A 19,910-nucleotide genomic window follows, 5' to 3' on the forward strand; every position below is an offset into this window, starting at 1 on the left:
CTGTCAAGTATACACTCGAGCAGCTGTTTCCCCTCCACCCCCCAGAATTAGTCACTTTGATTGGCCCACAAAGGGTTTGTTTGTGGTTTGTGGCCTTGTGCTGTCTGATTGGTGAATTGGACTCAAATGACACTCGTGATCATGTTGGATTGGCCACAACGGCGCCCCATGCAAAAGTCGACTAAGTCTAAAAATAGATCGTGCACACACTAATGGATAAATAAAAGTAGCGAGCAGCATATCGATCATTGTAACAGAGTAAAAGTATCAATTCTTCTTCACATAACTACTCAAGTAAAAAGTATGGTTCATTCAAACTACTCTCACTAGTACAGTTTAGCCAAAATGTTACTTGAGTAAATGTAGCGCGTTACTACCCACCTCTGATCCTCACTAGGGTCGCGGGTATACTGGTGCCAATACCATCTGACTTTGGGCGAGAGGCGGGGTGCACCCTGAACTAGTCACCAGCCAATCACAGGGCACATATCGACAAACAACAATTTGCACTCACATTCACACCTATGGACAATTTTTAGTCTTCAATTTACCTACCATGCATGCTTTTGGAATGTGGGAGAAAACCAAAGCACCCAGAGAAAACCCACACAGCCACAGGGAGAACATGCAAACTCCACACGGAGGACTGGATTTGAACCCAGGTCCTCAGAACTGTGAGGGAGATGTACTAACCAGTCGGCCATCGTGACGCTCAATCCCAGCCGACTTTGGGTCTTCAGAAACCAGGTGATAATCAATGTTTGATAATGTGTGGCAGAAATATTGACATGGTAACTTTGTTAGTCTGTTGAACCTCATTGTTCACTTTCGCACAAGTCAGCGTCGTGGGCATGAACAAATGGTATTACAATATTTACTTCTTACTTTGTTTATTTCAAAGTTCAAAATGGGCCCGCAAGAAACTTTCTTTTAAGTTTACTTTGAATTTAGCAACGTAGTTAAGTTGTAGTTCTTTGTAGTTCCAAGATGGAGCCTTCTACCCAACCTCATTATGAGATTTAATCAGATTCTAAATTTTGAATATCAATTTATCATCCCAAGACAAGCTAGTCAGTGAGGATTGTAAAAATGGGTGATAGTGATGATGACAGACAGAGCTCTGGGCTGGTATAGAATGTGGATTTTGCAGGACACCCAAAGATGAGAGTTTATTATTCATTCTCTTGAAATTATTTGACAGGCCTACAGTATATGTTCGTTCCTTGGGTAGTCAGATTTCCTCCCAGATTCAAAAATATGCATATTCGGTTCATTCAAGACTCTAAATTGTCCATTGTTGTGAATGTGAGTGTGAATGGTTGTTTGTCGAAATGTCCCTTTTATTTGGATGGCGACCAGTCCAGGGACTGGCCAGCTCGTTTTATGAGGACAAGCCCTATAGAAAATGGATGACATGTATAATGACATGCAACATAAACCAACGTTCAATAACAGTTCCTTATTCTCTGTCCCTTCTTTCTGCTCTTTTGTCATCTCTGGTCTGTCTTCATCACCGCTCTGCACGGTGGCCTTCCTCTTGTCACTTCCTACTGTCTTTTATTTCGCAGAGGAAGCAGATTATACAACCTTCGGTACCGATTCGCTGACAAGAAAGAAAAACACTGTTCTTTCGGCAGTTCTTCTCCGGCCCGACGCCAACAGGAAAAAGCCCCCGGTTATCATCAGCCTCCCGAGGGACTTCCGTCCCGTCTCGTCCATCATCGATGTGGACATCCTGCCCGAGACGCACAGACGCGTGCGGCTGTACAAGCACGGCCAGGAAAAGCCTCTGGGCTTCTACATTCGCGATGGCTCCAGCGTACGGGTCACGCCGCAGGGCTTGGAGAAGGTCCCCGCCATTTTTATCTCCCGGATGGTTCCCGGCGGCCTGGCGGAGAGCACCGGTCTCTTGGCAGTGAATGACGAGGTTCTGGAGGTGAATGGCATCGAGGTGGCTGGCAAGTCTCTGGACCAAGTGACAGATATGATGATTGCTAACAGCCACAACCTCATCATCACCGTGAAGCCGGCCAACCAGCGTAACAACGTCGTCCGCGGCGGAGGCACGGCTTCCGGTAGCTCAGGACGCTCCTCGGACAGCGGGGCCAGCTACTACGGCTACTCTTTGTCGGCCGGGCTCGCCGCAAGCACCTCCGCACCCTCGCACATCATCCAAAACTTCCCCGTCGGGGAGCTCGAAAGCGACGAGGACGACGAGGACCTTGTAATCGAGGCAGGGGGCGACGCCGAGCCCATCAGCCTCACACCGTCCAACTACTGCATGACGCAGCTGCCTCGCTACGAGCCACACCTTAACCTGCGAGCGTCCGCCTCGCCACCACCCCTTGCGGTCAACGGCGCCGTGCTGGCCCGCGGGAGCAGCGGCTCACTGAGCAAAGCTGGATCCTCCACGCCGTCGCCTGACAGAGCCGCAAGGAGGCGGAGTCTCGAAGAGGACGGGACTGTAATAACACTGTAGACCAGCCGCATACACAGACACACTAATACTTCCATACATTCAGTACGTTTACGTGCCCCCCTAAAATAATTTTGATTGCCTGTATTAAGTTTAAATCGTAAATATACCACAAACTGTGATCCCAAAATACTTCAATATATTTTCAAACTCATCTTACATTACCTATAAAATAAATAGCTTAAAGGTGAGTTGATTTCAATTAAAAGGAGCATGGGGCAAAGAAGCTCCGTAACATCCAGTAACAACCCAGGCTAAACTTGGCTCCTCCGCAAAATACAACGCTCATCTCTCAGTTGAGAGATATCACTGTAACATACTTCCTTGACACCATTTCGTATTTAGACAGGGGTTTGACAGCATCGCGTGGCATCTTAAGAGCACAAAAAAAAAACCGAATAGTTAAATTTGGAAAGAGTGAACCGCAAATATACAGGGATTGCTGTAATTGCGGCAGGTCAACAAGTGAATAGGACCAGATCACGCTAAGATGATGTTCACATGTTGCAACTCAGAAGCTGGTAACCCAGGAAGAACATGTCTTCATACATCCCACTTAACAAAACAAATAACAAACATGTCATTTGTAATTTATAGTGTACTAAACATACAGAGTTAGAACACTGCACAAATCACTGTTCAGCATGTTAAATTGCCACCAGCTAGCTTGATTTATTTTGTGACTGATTAGGTCAACCAGAAAAAAAGCCACGAAGAGGCTTAAAGAGGATATTGTGCCACCTATGGCAGTGGCCAATAAATTGCTTGAAGCCACAACGTGAATGACACCGCAAGTAGTCTATTTCACAGCTGTAGCAGTAGCTCGAGCAAACTGCATGTAAATGTACTGAGAGACACTTTCAGTGGGAGTCACGGACCAGGCATTGACGGCACTGACTTTCACGGAGAAGCACAATGACATGTTAATAATGAATCTGGACATAAAGCCCATTTAAATGTTTGTACATCCTAACATTTACACGTATAACACCAGACCTGTGACTCCGGTGCCCACGCATGTGTGCCTTTGTGGCACCACAAAGGCTGCAGGCACAACACACACACACTAAAGATGTCACAACATAGACAAACCTCCCTCTAAATCCAGGTACTGCACCTCTTTCAAGCCTCCAGACGCACTCGTTTCTTTTTTTAAGCTTTCTCGACAGAGCAGAAGTGAGCCCCGGCGTGCCCTTGTGTCCTACGAAAGGACGACCATTTCCCCAGCAACACACGCATGGAAATATACCGTACAAGACGTTTTTTTGTTTTTTTTAGCACGACAATCGTCCGCAAGAATATTGCAGCGAAATTAATGACAAAGGCTGCCTTCTGCAATAATAATAGTAATAATGATAATGTTTTTATTCAAGGACGAAGGTCTGGGCCTTTCACCCTGATTCTTTTTTTTTTTTTAATATATTGATGGATCAAGTGATTGATTATAATAATGTGCCAGCTACTGGCTAATCTCCAGTAATCAGGCCTGTGTTTTATATATATATATATGAGTACAGTGGAACCTTAAATATGACCTAATGCATTTAATTAAATTAATTTTAATTTAAGCAAATTCCCAGGTGTCTTAATAACATGACTGGAGCATGCTTTCATCAAACTATCCCAAGGATCAAGAATTCAAGACGTATTTTGGTAGCATATTACTTGGCTTGGTGAAATTGGCTTGTTTTAAAGGCAGATCTGATCATGCAGTGAGCCAGCCTTCATCTCGCCCCGCGTTGCTAAGCCAATGAAGAATCTGTCTTTCGTTGAGCTTGATGTCGCCGGCGCTTTTCTGACGCAGTTTGGCTGTCTCCTCTTCTGTCTCATGCTCGCTTGCTTCTACTAGCGCAGGGGTCACCAACACGGTTCCCGTGGACACCAGGTAGCCCCCATGGACTACATCAGTAGCCTGCAGGCCAGTTCTAAAGGTAGCTCACCAATGATGGTGATTGGACATTGTGATTTCCCAATTTTTTTTTTTTTTATTTTTTTATTTTTTTTTTAGAAGTGATCATTTTAAAATGTAAACAGACTGGAACTGGAATGGGGCTATTGCTGGTGTTGAAACGCCTGTTGTTGTGCCCATTTTTCTCTCCTCATATGTTATTTGACTTGACTTAAGGTGTTTTTGTGTGTTTACATTTGTTTCCAACCTTGTTGATTATTGTGAGAAATCATTAACATGATCAGTGTCTTGACAGAAGAATATTAGTTATTAATAGCACAAAGGTATTTTGGACAGATTAATTTCAGAAGTGTGGATCAAACTGGTAGCCCTTCACCTTAATCAGTACCCAATAAGTAGCTCTAAGTTTAAAAAAAGCTGGCGACCCCGGTACTAGTGGGAGCAAGAGCCCAGCATGTGGGAAACCAGCAAGGGCCCAAGACAATGAAAGCTTTTTTTGTGACTCTAAACACAACTCCCCCAACGCACACCATTAAAATGAGCGCCCATACAGATTCAATTGCATTATCACTCCCTCACCAAGCCGACGAAATACACTTTAATTTTTAATTAGTCACCAGACGCAAAATTATTTGCATAGAAGCAATTAAAGTAAGTCTTCAAATATGTCCCCTTTTAGCATAATTATTAACTGTCATACAAGTGTAAAAAATAGGGGGTTCTTTTGGGGTTCTACTGTTTACGATCGTATTTTTCCTGTTTTCCATCACTATCCCTTTATATTGTATATGAAAAACATTTAGTTGCCTTGTTGTTATCTTCATCAATTTATGGTCCCAGCCAGGACAGAGGCCCATGTTTTTGTCACTACCTGTATTTCTGGATGGACGGTATTCATATTTATCCTCTCTGCCATCCCTATTTCCCTTCTGTGGTGACATCACAAAAGCAAAAGACAGCAGCAAAGAAAAGAAAAAAAACACTTGTGGAGTTAATCCTTCAACTGAGATTTAGTCTGTTGCGCCGTCACTTATGATGACGGTTGGACATATTTCTTCCCTGAACATTCCGGAACCATTTTAAGGGTCACTGTATTTTGGATGATTTTTGTTTGTCCATGTATATTCCACAACAATCAGGGCCACTCCCGTTGTTGCATCCGTGAAAAACAAATCGAATTTTTTTTTCTTTTCTTTTCTGTTGATCTTCCCTCCTGTACTACTTGGACCTTTACTCTTTCTACCGTACATGTATCTCGGTCATTTTCTAGCGGGTTCACCGGGATGTGTTCTCCCCCAGTTTTGATTGGGTTTTCTCGCTGTAGAGTCCTGTTAGAAGTAGCAGACACATTAACAGCATTCCATAATGGGTATTTGGACCAGATTGAAACATTTGAAAGCAACACTGTAACACCTTCACAACCCTGCCTGTCTCTGCGAGGTAGTTTTGACCCCAGCTAACAAAATTGAAATAGAAATTGGTCTATTTTAAAGAAGTAAAGTGATGTTTATGGTTTCTTGCACATCTTAACACTGTATCCTTATGAATGACATTTGACAAATGTCATTGTGTGCAATCTGACAGCCTCCACATGTAAAATGAAATGAGAGCAATGTTTGTCTTCATTTTGTTTTTGTTTGTCCTGCAGCATGGTCGACAAGTGGTTAGTAAGTCTGTCTCACAGTTGAAATGTTCTGTGTTCGGATCTCGGCTAGAACCTTCTGTGTGGAGTTGGCAAGTTTTCCTCTTGCTTGCAATGTTTTTTCTGGGTGTTCTGGCTTCCTCCTACGTTTTAAAAACATTCAACACTAAATCAGTGTTTGCCAACCTTTATTCAGGCAAAGCACGTTTTACTTTTAAAAATCTCAGAGAACACCAAATAAATGTCAGATGAGGTTGATAATAGGTTAATTACCATACATGTCCCATCCGCCATCTAGTGAAAGAGCATTTCATTTTTCTGCTTGTCACTATACATTGCTGGCGTTGGTTAACGCACAAAAAATACATTTGTACATGAATAATAATTTTAATTAAGTGGGGTTAGATAATTTACCGCATCACACCTCATGATCTCTCACAGCAAGCTAATGTGCCACAGCACAGTGAGTCGGAATCACTGCACCAAATTGTCCGAAGGTGTGACTGTGACTTTCTATATATGCCCCGCAATGCCCCCCAATGTGAAAAAGCGCTGTAGAAAAATGGATGGAAGGATGTTTTTCCTGCTTACACACATCCACACAACGTTTCACTATTGCATAATGCTTCTCCTTATGATTGCAATCTAATGAGCCTGGCAAGACTGTGATAATGTTCGACTGGAAACACAAAGTTTGATGAGTCCGATGATGGCATCTGTCATTCCAACAAACACAAACAAAAATTTTTAAATTATTGTCTTTAACTGGACACTCGGATTGTAACTGCAGTGACACTTATTTATTCTCTAATCATGTCTATATCTGGAGTATATTCTTTGTACACTTTTTATGAATTTATTTTTTGTAACCAATACGTTTTTGTGTGTATTAGTGTTCTTTATTGATATTTTTGTTTGAGAAAATCTCATGGTAGATGTATTTGACCACTGGAGATGTTGTTTTGGCTAAAACAACTGATTATTTTGAAAGACTTTTTTTCATACTGTGAATTCTCATTTTAAAGCAGAACACTTTATTAGTTTTTTTTTTTTAAAGAACTGATTAGGCTGTGGCATTTGCTTACCAGATTAATGCTATGGTATATATAGATTTGTAATGCAGATTGTCAGTATTTTCATATTGATGCTTTAAATGACGTATTTTTGTTTTATCACATACTTTTTAAGATTCTACTGAAGCTGTACGAATAAATAGATGTACGCCTGTAATTGTTGATTTGAGATGAATAAAAATGTAATATGTAGTAGTAGCTGTTGAGTGTCAAGTATACAGTTTGCGTTCGTTTTGGTGAGCTGCTGATGATGGGTAAATTGAAATTGTGGGTTTCTGGCGCCATCTGCAGGAATTTTGACCGTTTCCTGTTCAGAACTGGAACGAGCTTTTTCAAACTGTTCGACGGATTTGATTATTTTCAAAATTCTGTTCCAAACGCTTTCCAAATCGTAAAGTCGGGGGGGAATAAACTCAATCCCTAAACTCACCATTCAAGATGACTGCTCTGCATAGCAATAACAGGTCCAAATGTACATAGACATCGACTCTATGTATTTTTTTCGTCACTCATTTCCTACTTCGTAATTTAAGTGATACACATACCCTATTTACATGAACTTTATATATATTTATAATGTTTATACACACACAGACAGTGTTGTAATAAACCTGTATTAAGATGGTGGATAAATTTACTTGCTTTCAAGAAGACATGTATTTTTTTCACAAATTAAAGCAGTTCCCAGGCATCCTAATATGTCTACGGCATGCTTTCGTCAAAATACTCATAAATAATAATAATAATCTTTGATTGTTCGAGCCTATTTTATGGCCATGGTGAAATTGGCTCGGTTTAGGGGCGGCTGTGTCTTATGCAGTGTGCCAGCCCTCATCCCGCCCCACATACTGCTGGACCAATGGAAATGACGGCTTTTGTTAGATCGACAACCAGTGGACTGGATCCATCCGGTGATTTCACGTCAACGTTCGGCCATCTCCTCTTCTACCTCGCGCAGCAGCGGCCGGCGGTTTGCTTCTTTCTGCAAGTGGAACCAGAACTCAGAGTGTGGGAAAAAAGCGAGTACCCAGGACAATAAAGCATTTTATGTTTTGTTTGTTTGTTTTGGGCGTATGGACACATTGCCAAACATAAGTATTCCCATTCACACCAACAACTTTATGGAGCAATCTGGGGTAGGTTCGGAAATTCAATCTGACGCTCTCACTGCGCTCTGAGAATGCAGTGTTCAGAGAGGCTGAGCGCACTCCATTTTCTGTGAATTTACAAACGAGCGTGATGGACATTGGCAAGATTGTATGACTTGACTTGCGACTTGCTTAAACCAAGTCATGACTCGACTTGATTTGCTTATTTTTTTCCCAACAGTGACTTGAGACTTGCACATATGTGACTTCTATGAGCGCGCATTTTAAGCATAGTAAAATAAATGCGGCACTTACTTGGGGTACGTTCGGAAAGTCACTCCAAGCGCTCTCTCTACACTCTGGAACGTTCGAAAATTCAGAGCCTTGTTGGAGTGTGCCGTTCGGTTATTCGGAGCGCCCTCCCGCCGCTCTGACTGAGGAGACACGACGAGACGTTCACGGGCAGAACTGACACATTCAATATGGCGGACGCACTGCCGTATCCTGGCCAATTGCCAACAATTCGTGAATTCATAGAAAATAGAGCGCGCTGAAGCCCGGATGAACTTTGACATCGTTTTCGTTGTCTTTCATGCGCGAGTTGCAAACCATGCAGGTTGCCATCCACTTTTTAAAGACGTAATCGACAACATAATCCTTGAATCCCAATTTGTATTATTTTTGGAGCTCTTTCCAGCGTCGTTCATGCAGGTGGCTAAGGAAAAGAAAAGCTATCTCTCTCTCAGCAAGCTCTCGAACACCCGGCCTCGGTTGTGACTCGATTCCGTAGCTTGTTTGCATTCCACCGCGGTGGGCAGCGTCGCTGACACCAGCACCCGCCAGCCGGGCTTCCTGCTCACCCACCTGACTGTTATTCTCATCTGATTGGTGTAAAGTATCGAGAAGTGCTATATAAGTTTAATGTATTACTATTACCAGTATGAAACAAAAAGCTTTAATAATCCGCTTAATTACACATTAATTAACATTAATTAACAGTTAATATAGTTTACCGTTTGAACCTCTTATGTGCACATCTTGGCGGCGCGGTGATCGACTGGTTAGCACATCTGTCTCACAGTTCTGAGGACCCGGGTTCAATCCCCGGCCCCGCCTGTGTGGAGTTTGCATGTTCTCCCCGTGCCTGCGTGGGTTTTCTCCGGGCACTCCGGTTTCCTCCCACATCCCAAAAACATGCATTAATTGGAGACTCTAAATTGCCCATAGGCATGACTGTGAGTGCGAATGATTGTTTGTTTGTATGTGCCCTGCGATTGGCTGGCAACCAGTTCAGGGTGTACCCCGCCTCCTGCCCGATGACAGCTGGGATAGGCTCCAGCACGCCCGCGACCCTCGTGAGGACAAGCGGCTCAGAAAATGGATGGATGGATGGATGTTTGGAAAATTATTGATCCGAGCCTCATATGTTGATCAGAGTTTTGATTTAAGGTTTTGGTGGGATTTAGGATTTCAAATTGGGCAGACTGGGCACTTGTTGGGAATGACTGGGTTAGAGTTTGATTTCAAACATGTTCCAAACGTGTCAGAAAATAGGCAATAATGTCTTGTTTTGCTAAAAACACAAAGGAAACTCAGGAAATCAGAAAGTAGTCCAATTTGACAAAAAATCTGAGGATTTAAAATCTTAATTTATATTGAAAAAGTAGTTCAATTCCTTTGCATTTCCTTTGCATCTTGTGTCATCATTGGACAGTTAATTATTTGGCCAGTTGTGACTTGACTTGGGGTATGTTCGTACTCTGCACGCCCCTGCTAATTTATGTAAGAACCACTACGTATTTTAGCTCAATAGAAGTTGTGCAGTTTTCATTCATGCATTTTCCTAATTAATGCATGATAATAGTTTGGTAAATTCAGTCGAGCTCAGGAGTGTTATGAATGTATTGTTGAGATATTTTATTTACTGACCTGCACAAGGTGCTTAATTAATGTGTCTCACTTTAAACTGTAAAAAACAAAATCTATATCATTACAAAGTAATTGAGGGCAGGGAAGCAATGCTATGCCGTGGATGGAATATATGTAGCGGACTACGGTACTGTAGTTCAATCGATCAGTCAAATGAAAAAAACAACAACTGTAGTTTTCGAACACTACTCGGGCGCGCCGTTAATTACGTCATTGCTGTCGAATAATTATCACGTAACGGAACCCGTCACCTGGTGGAGCTTTCGCAATAAATATTGGACAAATAATTATAATAATATAGCCTTATTCTTGTATTACACGATTAAAAGTTGAATCTTTCACCAAAAAAACCCAAAGCAATTCAAATCAGACGACGACACGGATATGACGCCACTTCCGATCCAGCTGGGTATCACGTGATGTGACAGGTAACAGTTATGGCCGTGCAGGGCTGAAGAGGAGCAAAAAACAAAAAAACGCAGCTAGCCCCAACCCAGGAAAAAAAGCTTCGCTGGCTTCTCTTGTCAGCTGCTTTCCAGCAGGGGCCTGGCCAAAATGACGGCCTGAGACAAGTTCGGGACCGAGACCCCAGCAATGCAGCAGCAGCACCAGCAGCACCACCACCACCACCAACAACATCAACAGCTAAAGGCAGAGAATAGTAAAACCAAGAGTATGTTTCTGTCTCGGGCGCTGGAGAAGATCCTCTCCGATCGGGAGGTGAAGAGAAGTCAGCACAGTCAGCTGCGCAAAGCCTGTCAGGTGGCGTTGGGTGAGTGAGAGAACGAGCCGCATCTGTTCGAACTTTTTAATCGGTGATTCATTCCTCATACAGTTACCACGTTGGCGAGCGTTAGCGGCTAAGTGGTCGTGTCTCTTGTGGCGCCTGCTGACGTTATTGATAGTGATTTCTCAGTGGAACGGCCTTCAGACTCCACTCTCCGCTGTCATTGCGGGCATTTGCACGCCAGCGTCGTTGTGGTTAGCCGGCGAAGCTAGGTTTGCTAGACAGACCAATCACTGGGTGGTACGTAGCACTGTCACCCAGCCCGACAGCTGCCGAACACACACCAGGAAACTGTGACGTCCGTGCTACTTCCCGATCCAGGGGTGTCAAACTCATTTTTCTCCTGGTTATGTTAAGTAGTTATGGTTTCCCACTAAGGGTTTTTATGACGGTGAACTGACTGTGAATGTATGATCGAGTCATATTATTTCATAAGCACAACAAATGGATGGATAACTGGTTTTGAAACCAGAAGCTTGCAGTAAAAAGTTTTGTTCAACGATTATTCCGTTTATTTTGAACGGGGGATTGGTGACAAATTTTTTTTTCATACATGCAAATCAGTCGCCTTTGGGCAAAATTCGCCGTTTTGAACTCAAAATAGGCCATTTACGTGAATCGTACAGATCCGACGAGTTTTTCCGTGGGGTGGGGGGGGGGTCGCCGCCGTCGCTGACGTCATAGGCTGTTTCGTACTCCTTCAACGCTGGCAGCTAGATCCATTCCACACGTCCACCATCCACACACACACGTAATTTCTGAATATTACTCCACGGCGGACTAATATGCAAAAGCGCGTCGGCCTGAGGTTTCGCCTGTGCGCTCGGGACCTGCTTTGGTATCACAGGAGTTGACAACACCGGAAAAAACACTTCCGCCACTTCAGCTGTTAAGAAGTAACTGTACTTATACTCTAAATGTCGCTCGCTACATTTATTTGTCAATTATTGCTTATTTATCGACTATTTCGTGCACAAGACTTCGACTTGCGCATTGGGCGCTGTTTGCGCCAATCCACTTTAAGTGCTAGTGATGTTTAAGTTTAAGTGCTAGTGACGTTTAAGTATTCCCAAAATGGCCACCACATAGGCAAGACAACTTATTGTCGTGCCTACGTGGTGGCCATTTTGGGAAGGTCGTCGATACTGGGAAGGCAACGGCGCGCTAATCGTGTTTACATTTAAAGGAACAAAAACAACAGCTTTCATTTATTGTAGTATTTGTCTGGCACTATCTTCCCAAACGTGGATATTTCAGCCCACTTATAACTTGAGAAAACATCTTGCAGTAAAACACATTTGATTTTGTTATTTTTATTTTATTGATGTCCATACTGTTGATAAAAAAAACAGAATTACTCACTGTTTACTCAGTACTTGAGTAATTATTTCACTGTGTACGTTTTACTCATACTCAAGTAATTTTTGGGAGGACTACTTTTTACTTTTACTTGAGCCACATTATCGTCAAGTAACAGTACTCTTACTTGAGTGCAATATTTGGCTACTCTACCCACCTCTGGAGCGGACATCCTCTATTGCTACTCTTACGTTTAAGCAACATTTTTGCTCATCAGATCAGGCAATGTCATATTTGTTGCACTGGCCTTTTGTATTTTCGTGTTGAGGTGGTGCGGGTCGTGACCCTGGTTGCGGTCCCAGCAGCACCGCGAAGCACACGTAACATCGGCGACAAGAGCTGATCCGCTAGTACATCTTGTATTCGCACCTACAATTATCTAATTAGTTTACGGATGTTAGTGTTAAAGGCGGCACGGTGGACGACTGGTTAGCTCCCCGTCCCTGCGTGGGTTTTCCCCGGGTACTCCGGTTTCCTCCCACATCCCAAAAACATGCAGGGTAGGTTAATTGAATACTCTAAATTGCCCGTAGGTGTGAATGTGAGTGTGAATGGCTCTTTGTTTATATGTGCATTGCGATTGGCTGGTGACCAGTTCGGGGTGTACCCCGCCTCTCGCCCGCAGATAGCTGGGATAGGCTCCAGGACACCCGCGCCCCGTGTGAGGATAAGCGGAATGGAAGATGAATGCATGTTATTGGTAAATGATGTTTGGGGTTATATGAGCTAACGTCAAATTCAGAAATGGCCAAAAAAAAGAATAAATACTTATTTTCCTGGAGGATGCATTTGGGATTAGCCTTCGAAGTTGGTAATAGTGAAAAATTATGTGAAGCAGACAATGATTTTCGTCAATTATTTTCCAGAATGAGAGCGCTTAAAGAGGAGGATGCTATTCATGTGGCACAGCTTCAAGCTGGCATCAGGTGCAGGTGGAGATGGGGCTGGCTCAAGTTGGAGGCCAAAACAAAAAAACCAAAGAAATAAGGCAAATTTAATTTTAATCTTAAATTTGTACATCAACATGTACATGAGCGGTGTAAATAAATGTTTTTCTGCTTGAAGTCTTCCAGATTGCTTAATTTATGTTAAAATCTGCCAAATTCTCTGCGGGGGCCCGGGGATCCCCTCAGACGTTTTTTTTTGGGTTTTTTTTGGTCTGCCACCTTTTTTATGCCTTTGGTGTTTGCATGTCGGATGTTTGCAATATCTCAATATTATTAAAAGTGAGGACAATTAGCAATTTTGGTATTTTAGCAAGAAACATGAAGTTGCCGCACATGATTTGCTTTCGCCGGCCACATAAAATGATGTGGAGGGCCAGATCTGGGTCCGGGCTTTGAGTTTGAGACCTGTGCCCTATTGACTATACTGTGGTACCTTGACTTACAACTTGATTTAAGTCCGTGACAAGTTCTTAACTCAATTTACTTATATTTCAAAGTAATATTCCAGGGTTTGCACTACCCGTTCGCCACCTTCCCAATGGCTAATTGAAACAGGATGTGTCGAAGCGAATATTTCCTACGTTCTCCACATTGGTGAATCAAAATTGCCTGTGTCAAAACTCAAAAGCCCTTCCTGATAAAAGTTAAAATGAATTGCACTCATTCCGCCGTGTGTAACAGTGTTAATGGTTTAGTTCCCCCCCCCCTTCGTAAAATGCTTCAATCCGCCGTCCAGCTGCTGCTGGCTAAGTAGTCAGGCTCACAAGCTTTCCCAGTTGCGCATCAGGGAAAACAAGACCCGATGTTGCTTGATGCCGAATTGAAGCATGTGTATTTATTACCGCGACGTACGTTTGAAGTGTCGATGTCAATGTGTCCTACAATTGACATTAGTTCTTGTAGCTAGCTTGCTGCCTTCTTCATTAATGCACGAGCCGCTAATTCCACTTTGGTTGCCATGCCGAGCGGCGGTGGCGCTGGGTTGAACCAGGGCGTAACTAGCTCGTCATTTGGGGGCCCACGACAAACATGCCACGGCCCCCCACGCCCTTATGTAATTTAGACCACTTTGTCCTGCTTTTGAAATCTATTACTATGATCTGACAGCTAAAGTTAGCCTACTAATATTTACCACCAAAGATTTAGAAAATTGTTTATCTTCAACTAAAAGGTTTGAATTTGTGAACATTTTATATAAAGTCCTTAAACTCCTTCTTGAAGATTATCAAATAACAAGTGAATAATCTCAACACTTTTACTTTAAGAACATTAATTAACAGTTAATATAGTTTACCGTTTGAACCTCTTATGTGCACATCTTGGCGGCGCGGTGATCGACTGGTTAGCACATCTGTCTCACAGTTCTGAGGACCGGGGTTCAAATCCCGGCCTCGCCTGTGTGGAGTTTGCATGTTCTCCCCGTGCCTGTGTGGGTTTTCTCTGGGCACTCCGGTTTCCTCCCAAATCCCAAAAACATGCATGAATTGAAGATTCTAAATTGCCCGTAGGTGTGAATGTGAGTGCGAATGTTTGTTTGTTTATATGTGCCCTGCAATTGGCTGGCGACCAGTTGAGGGTGTTTACAGATTACAAGACAAATTTGGTCTTTCACAATTGCACTATGTGAGATTACTGCAATAAAATCTTGTATTCCGATACTACCAAATCCCGTCTTTTACGATCACTGGACTTTATCTTGTCAACTCAAACGTGACCAGATACACACGTTACCACGGCGACGACAACAACAATCGTTCGTGCGTGTATTGTGTTGGTGAAAAAAGAACAAAATGGGGAAAAACGTGGTGGTGGTCACCGGTGCTCGGGAGAAGACGTTCATTCACGGACTGCTTGAGGTATGGTCACATACTTTTGATACACTACGGCTCGCAAGCAGGCAATAAAATGTTATGTAGCCTAGCAAGCTAGTGCTGGCACTAACGGTTATACGTAAACATGCCGGCGTTCTGTCGAATAATGCTCTACAATTTTTGTGTGTGAAGTAATTTAATTACAGTAAATTGGCAGTCATTATTTCTGTCATGTTGTAATGTTGGTTTGACCTGACTGATTAGAATACATGACCTGACAAAATAATATTTTTGAAGATAGTCAGTATACAGTACTCAAGTATATACAGCATATGAACAAGTCATTTAAGAATAAGAAGAGTCATCATCAAGAATTGTCTGATTTTTAAAGAATTTATTCGCAAATTATGGTAAAAAATAAGTATTTGTTCATCTCAATACTTTGTTATATACCCTTTGTTGGCAATGACAGAGGTCAAACGTAAGTCTTCACAAGGTTTTCACACACTGTTGCTGGTATTTTGGCCCAGTCCTCCATGCAGATCTCCTCCAGAGTAGTGGAAAATGTTCATGTTTTATTTATTTTTGGGGTGGGGGAGGGGGGATGTCGCTGGGCAACACAGACTTTCACTCCAGGACCTTGAAATGCTTCTTACGAAGCCACCCCTTCATTACTTGGGTGGTGTGTTTGGGATCATTATCATGCTGAAAGACCCAGGCACATTTCATCTTCAATGCCCTTGCTGATGGAAGGAGGTTTCACAAAATCTCACGATACATGGCCCCATTATTCTTTCCTTTACACAGATCAGTTGTCTTGGTCCCTTTGCAGAAAAACAGCCCCAAAGCATGATGTTTCCACCCCCATGCTTCATAGTAGGTATGGTGTTCTTTCGATGAAACTCCGCTATCGTTCTCCTCCAAACATGACAAGTTGAGTTTTTACCAAAAAGTTCTATTTTGGTTTCATCTGACCATATGACATTCTCCCAATCCTCTTCTGGATCATCCAAATGCTCTCTAGCAAACTTTAGAGGGGCCTGGACATGTAATGGCTTAAGCAGGAGGACACGTCTGGCACTGCAGCATTTGAATCCCTGGTGGCGTCGTGTGTTACTGATGGTAGCCTTTGTTACTTTGGTCCCAGCTCTCTGCAGGTTATTCACTAGGTCCCCCTGTGTGGTTCTGGGATTTTTGCTCACCGTTCTTGTGATCATTTTGACCCCATGCAGTGAAATCTTACGTGGAGCCACAGATCGAGGGAGATTATTAGTGGTCTTGTATGTGTTCCATTTTGTAATAAATACTCCCACAATTGATTTCTTCACACCAAGCTGCTTACCTTTTACAGATTCCGTCTTCCCAGCCTGGTGTAGGTCTACAATTTTGTTTCTGGTGTCCTTTGACAGCTCTTTGGTCTTGGCCATAGTGGAGTTTGGAGTGCGACTGTTTAAGGTTGTGGACAGGTGTCTTTTATACTGATGAGTTCAAACAGGTGCCATTAATACAAGTAACAAGTGGAGGATAGAGGAGCCTCTTAAAGAAGTCACAGTTCTGTGAGAGCCAGAAATCTTGCTTGTTTGTAGGTGACCAAATACTTATTTCTCACCATAATTTGCTCATAAATTCTTTAAAAACCAGACAATGTGATTTTCTGGATTTTTATTTTTCTCATTTTGTCTCTCATAGGTGAGGTATACCTATGATGAAAATTACAGGCCTCTCTCATCTTTTTAAGTGGGAGAACTTGCACAATTGGTGGCTGACTAAATATTTTTTTTGCCCCACTGTATTTCCCCTGCGATTGTCTGACGACCATTCCAGGGTGTTCTCATCCAAAGTCAGCTGGGATAGGCTTTGGCTCACCTGTGACCAGAATGTGGATCATTGCTGTAGAAAATGGCTGGATGGAACAAACAGCCATGATAACAAAAAACATTGTTGTATAGGCCTACTGCATTTCCTCAAATGATGGCTTCCATTCGAACAAATAAATGCTGCACCTAAGTGGCTCTCAATTACCCTTATGATGAGCCTATTGTGTGACAGTATACATCCTCACAAGACACACCTGAGCAGAGTAGACCTTGCATCTAAAGCTGACGTTTGTGGTGGAGCCCACAGAGAAAGCAGCTTCCGAAAGTCTTGATGCCTGCATTGCTTTAGGATGTAGTGACTAAACCACATTGTTTAAACAAATATTGGGCTGATTAAATTCCAGTTTAAGGATAACATTTTGATGTTGAATGTGTTATTTCACAAACCTATACATTTACGGAAGCTGTCATCAGTATTATAATCAAAACCATATAATTGTGTTGTTAGTTATAAAATATCCCATCCTGTCTAATTTTCCATTTCTATTCTTAGATGAAATCAAGGCGGAGCTCGAGAGGCAAAAGTAAGTGCACTCAAGCATTCATGTTTGTGTTGTACTTGAACAAACAAATCATTTATGGTCTATTTTGGCCAAGAAACCCTTTCCCCAGAAAGGCCTATACTAAGTAATAGCTGTACACTTGATTTACTGATTGGCAGCAGCTTTGTTTTTTTTTTTTTTACTGCGTCAATACTTTGGACTGTTTGTGGTCAGGCTTGGTACTGCGAAAAGCGAATGTCCACAAATAATTGACGCTCCCATAAGTCATTATACCTGCCTATGGTAATAGTTTAAACCATATATACCACAAAATATGATCCCTAATGCTTACAAAGATCATCAAACATTGATGTACCACTAAAAATACAGTACATTATAAAGCTTGCTGCTAAGCACAAAGGTACACAGTGTACAGTGCCTGTACGTACACTTAGACAATCTGATGATGCTGATGAAGAATTATTGGAACAGTGGAGTCTGGTCACAGCAAAGCGCAGATGTTACATCAATGTTGCCGATACTCCTGGGGCCGCCTGTGCTGGTGGGGAAACTCGGTTTCACCGTATTATGTCTGTTTTGACACCCGCTTTCTTGCCCCCCCCACAGGGATGGAACAGTGGTCCCACCCAGAGTCAACTACATCGAGGCTGACCAATACGTGCTGCCATTTGAGTTGGCCTGTCAATCAAAGTCCCCCCGCATAGTTAGCACCTCTTTGGACTGTCTGCAGGTACACACACACACACACACAATCAGTATACACTAGTCACAAAAGTTTAGGGATATTTGTCTTACAGGTGTAATTTGGTACAATGCCTTACTGCATTTTAGGTTCATCCTGAAATTCATCCGAAAATCGAATACCCCTTGTCCGTAGTGTATACTAGTGACATCACCTTGGTCTGACTGCACGCTTGCCCCACTGTTTTTACATCAGCAATATTGGCTTGGTTAAAAAAAAACAAAAAAAAACACGGGCCAAAGTCTGTTTAATTGTATACCAATTGGCACTTACATATTTTTAAGTAGCGGCACGGTGGCCGACTGGTTAGAGCGTCAGCCTCACAGTTCTGAGGACCCGGGTTCAATCCCTGGCCCCGCCTGTGTGGAGTTTGCATGTTCTCCCCGTGCCTGCGTGGGTTTTCTCCGGGTACTCCGGTTTCCTCCCACATCCCAAAAACATGCATTAATTGGAGACTCTAAATTGCCCGTAGGCATGACTGTGAGTGCGAATGGTTGTTTGTTCGTATGTGCCCTGCGATTGGCTGGCAACCAGTTCAGGGTGTACCCCGCCTCCTGCCCGATGACAGCTGGGATAGGCTCCAGCACGCCCGTGACCCTAGTGAGGAGAAGCGGCTCAGAAAATGGATGGATGGATATTTTTAAGTAGAACTGTAGTGACCCACAAGATGGAGACATTCACCAGGGATGTGTATCTTCAAGTGAGAGGGATGAAAGAGTAAAAGGGAGTTGTTGGCTTCAAAGGGAGTGGTTGGCTTCAAAGGGAGTGGTTGGCTGTTTGATGTAAAAGCACTCAGTTTGTAGGTGAAGAGTAAAGTGACATGACTGGTTCTCGTCTCGCCTGATTTAATGTGTTGGTCGAGGTAGCTCGCACCACATCCAGCTCAACAACTACACATGTAAACATACTGACCGGATCCGATGCTTAAAAATATGCTTTTTGTGTCTCCGTGGCAGAAACTAATTGCGTATGGCCACATCACGGGCAATGCTCCGGATAGCAGAACCTCGGGCAAGAGGCTGATTGACCGCTTAGTAGAGACAATTTGTAACTGCTTCCAGGGCCCGCAGACCGACGAAGGAGTCCAGCTACAGATCATCAAGGTATGTTCAGCTCCATGTTCACAGAGCAGTACACTTCACTACATTTCACTTTGTAGGGCTCAAAGTTTACAGATTCTCGATTTCCCCGGGGCGTTTAAAAAAAAATATTCACGGGCAAGCTAACAAAACATACAACATTCCTGATCGTATGTAGGGATGTCACAATAGTCACAATATTGCGAAATTAAAAGCGCCATTTTATCATTGTGGGCTTGTCTTGGCATAAAATAATGAGCCCTTGTGCTGCTTAAAATGTACTTTTGTGCCGTCTATACGAAGCCAAGTCGCTTAACCAGGCTGCTACAGCGCTTCACTTCCTCATTTGAATGTAAATGCACCTGATTGGGCGCGTAACCCATGTGACCACGTGTGCATCTAAAGAAATACACTGATTGGCTGACTGGCCCGCGTGACCGCGGCATTGAGAGGAGTACATTAGCATTGCAACTTGCTACGCTTGTCAGATCGTCTCTTCACAAGCGACTGGGCAAGATAGAGCGCCTTGTTATTCACGCCGTCCTGTGGCCCAGCAAACGCAGACCCATGGGCCAGGATTGGTTGCCGTGGACCTCCGCTTTGCAAAGCCAGCATCCTGGCTCGTGGCAGCCGCCACCGGGAAGCCCTGTGAGCCTGATTTCCGTGTGTCACCGCTGAGGCATAGCAT

At 43.2% G+C, this 19,910-nt stretch overlaps 2 protein-coding genes across 4 annotated transcripts in view; both read left to right on the forward strand.

Annotated features, from left to right (window-relative positions):
- The window catches only part of pard6b (par-6 partitioning defective 6 homolog beta (C. elegans)), a 38,423-nt gene extending 31,125 nt beyond the window's left edge, over positions 1-7,298 (forward strand). For both annotated transcript variants that reach the window (XM_061789166.1, XM_061789173.1), the window contains exon 3: positions 1,569-7,298. In XM_061789166.1, the coding sequence (XP_061645150.1) occupies positions 1,569-2,479 (911 nt within the window). In that variant the 3' untranslated portion in view covers positions 2,480-7,298. The remainder of the gene's footprint in view (positions 1-1,568) is intronic.
- Positions 7,299-10,497: 3,199 nt separating this feature from the next.
- The window catches only part of arfgef2 (ADP-ribosylation factor guanine nucleotide-exchange factor 2 (brefeldin A-inhibited)), a 75,339-nt gene continuing 65,926 nt past the window's right edge, over positions 10,498-19,910 (forward strand). For both annotated transcript variants that reach the window (XM_061789151.1, XM_061789154.1), the window contains exons 1-4: positions 10,498-10,889; positions 17,392-17,422; positions 18,008-18,131; positions 19,100-19,246. In XM_061789151.1, the coding sequence (XP_061645135.1) occupies positions 10,712-10,889; positions 17,392-17,422; positions 18,008-18,131; positions 19,100-19,246 (480 nt within the window). In that variant the 5' untranslated portion in view covers positions 10,498-10,711. The remainder of the gene's footprint in view (positions 10,890-17,391; positions 17,423-18,007; positions 18,132-19,099; positions 19,247-19,910) is intronic.

The sequence above is a fragment of the Phyllopteryx taeniolatus genome, chromosome 1 (genome assembly GCF_024500385.1).
Source record: "Phyllopteryx taeniolatus isolate TA_2022b chromosome 1, UOR_Ptae_1.2, whole genome shotgun sequence".
NCBI lineage: Eukaryota > Metazoa > Chordata > Actinopteri > Syngnathiformes > Syngnathidae > Phyllopteryx > Phyllopteryx taeniolatus.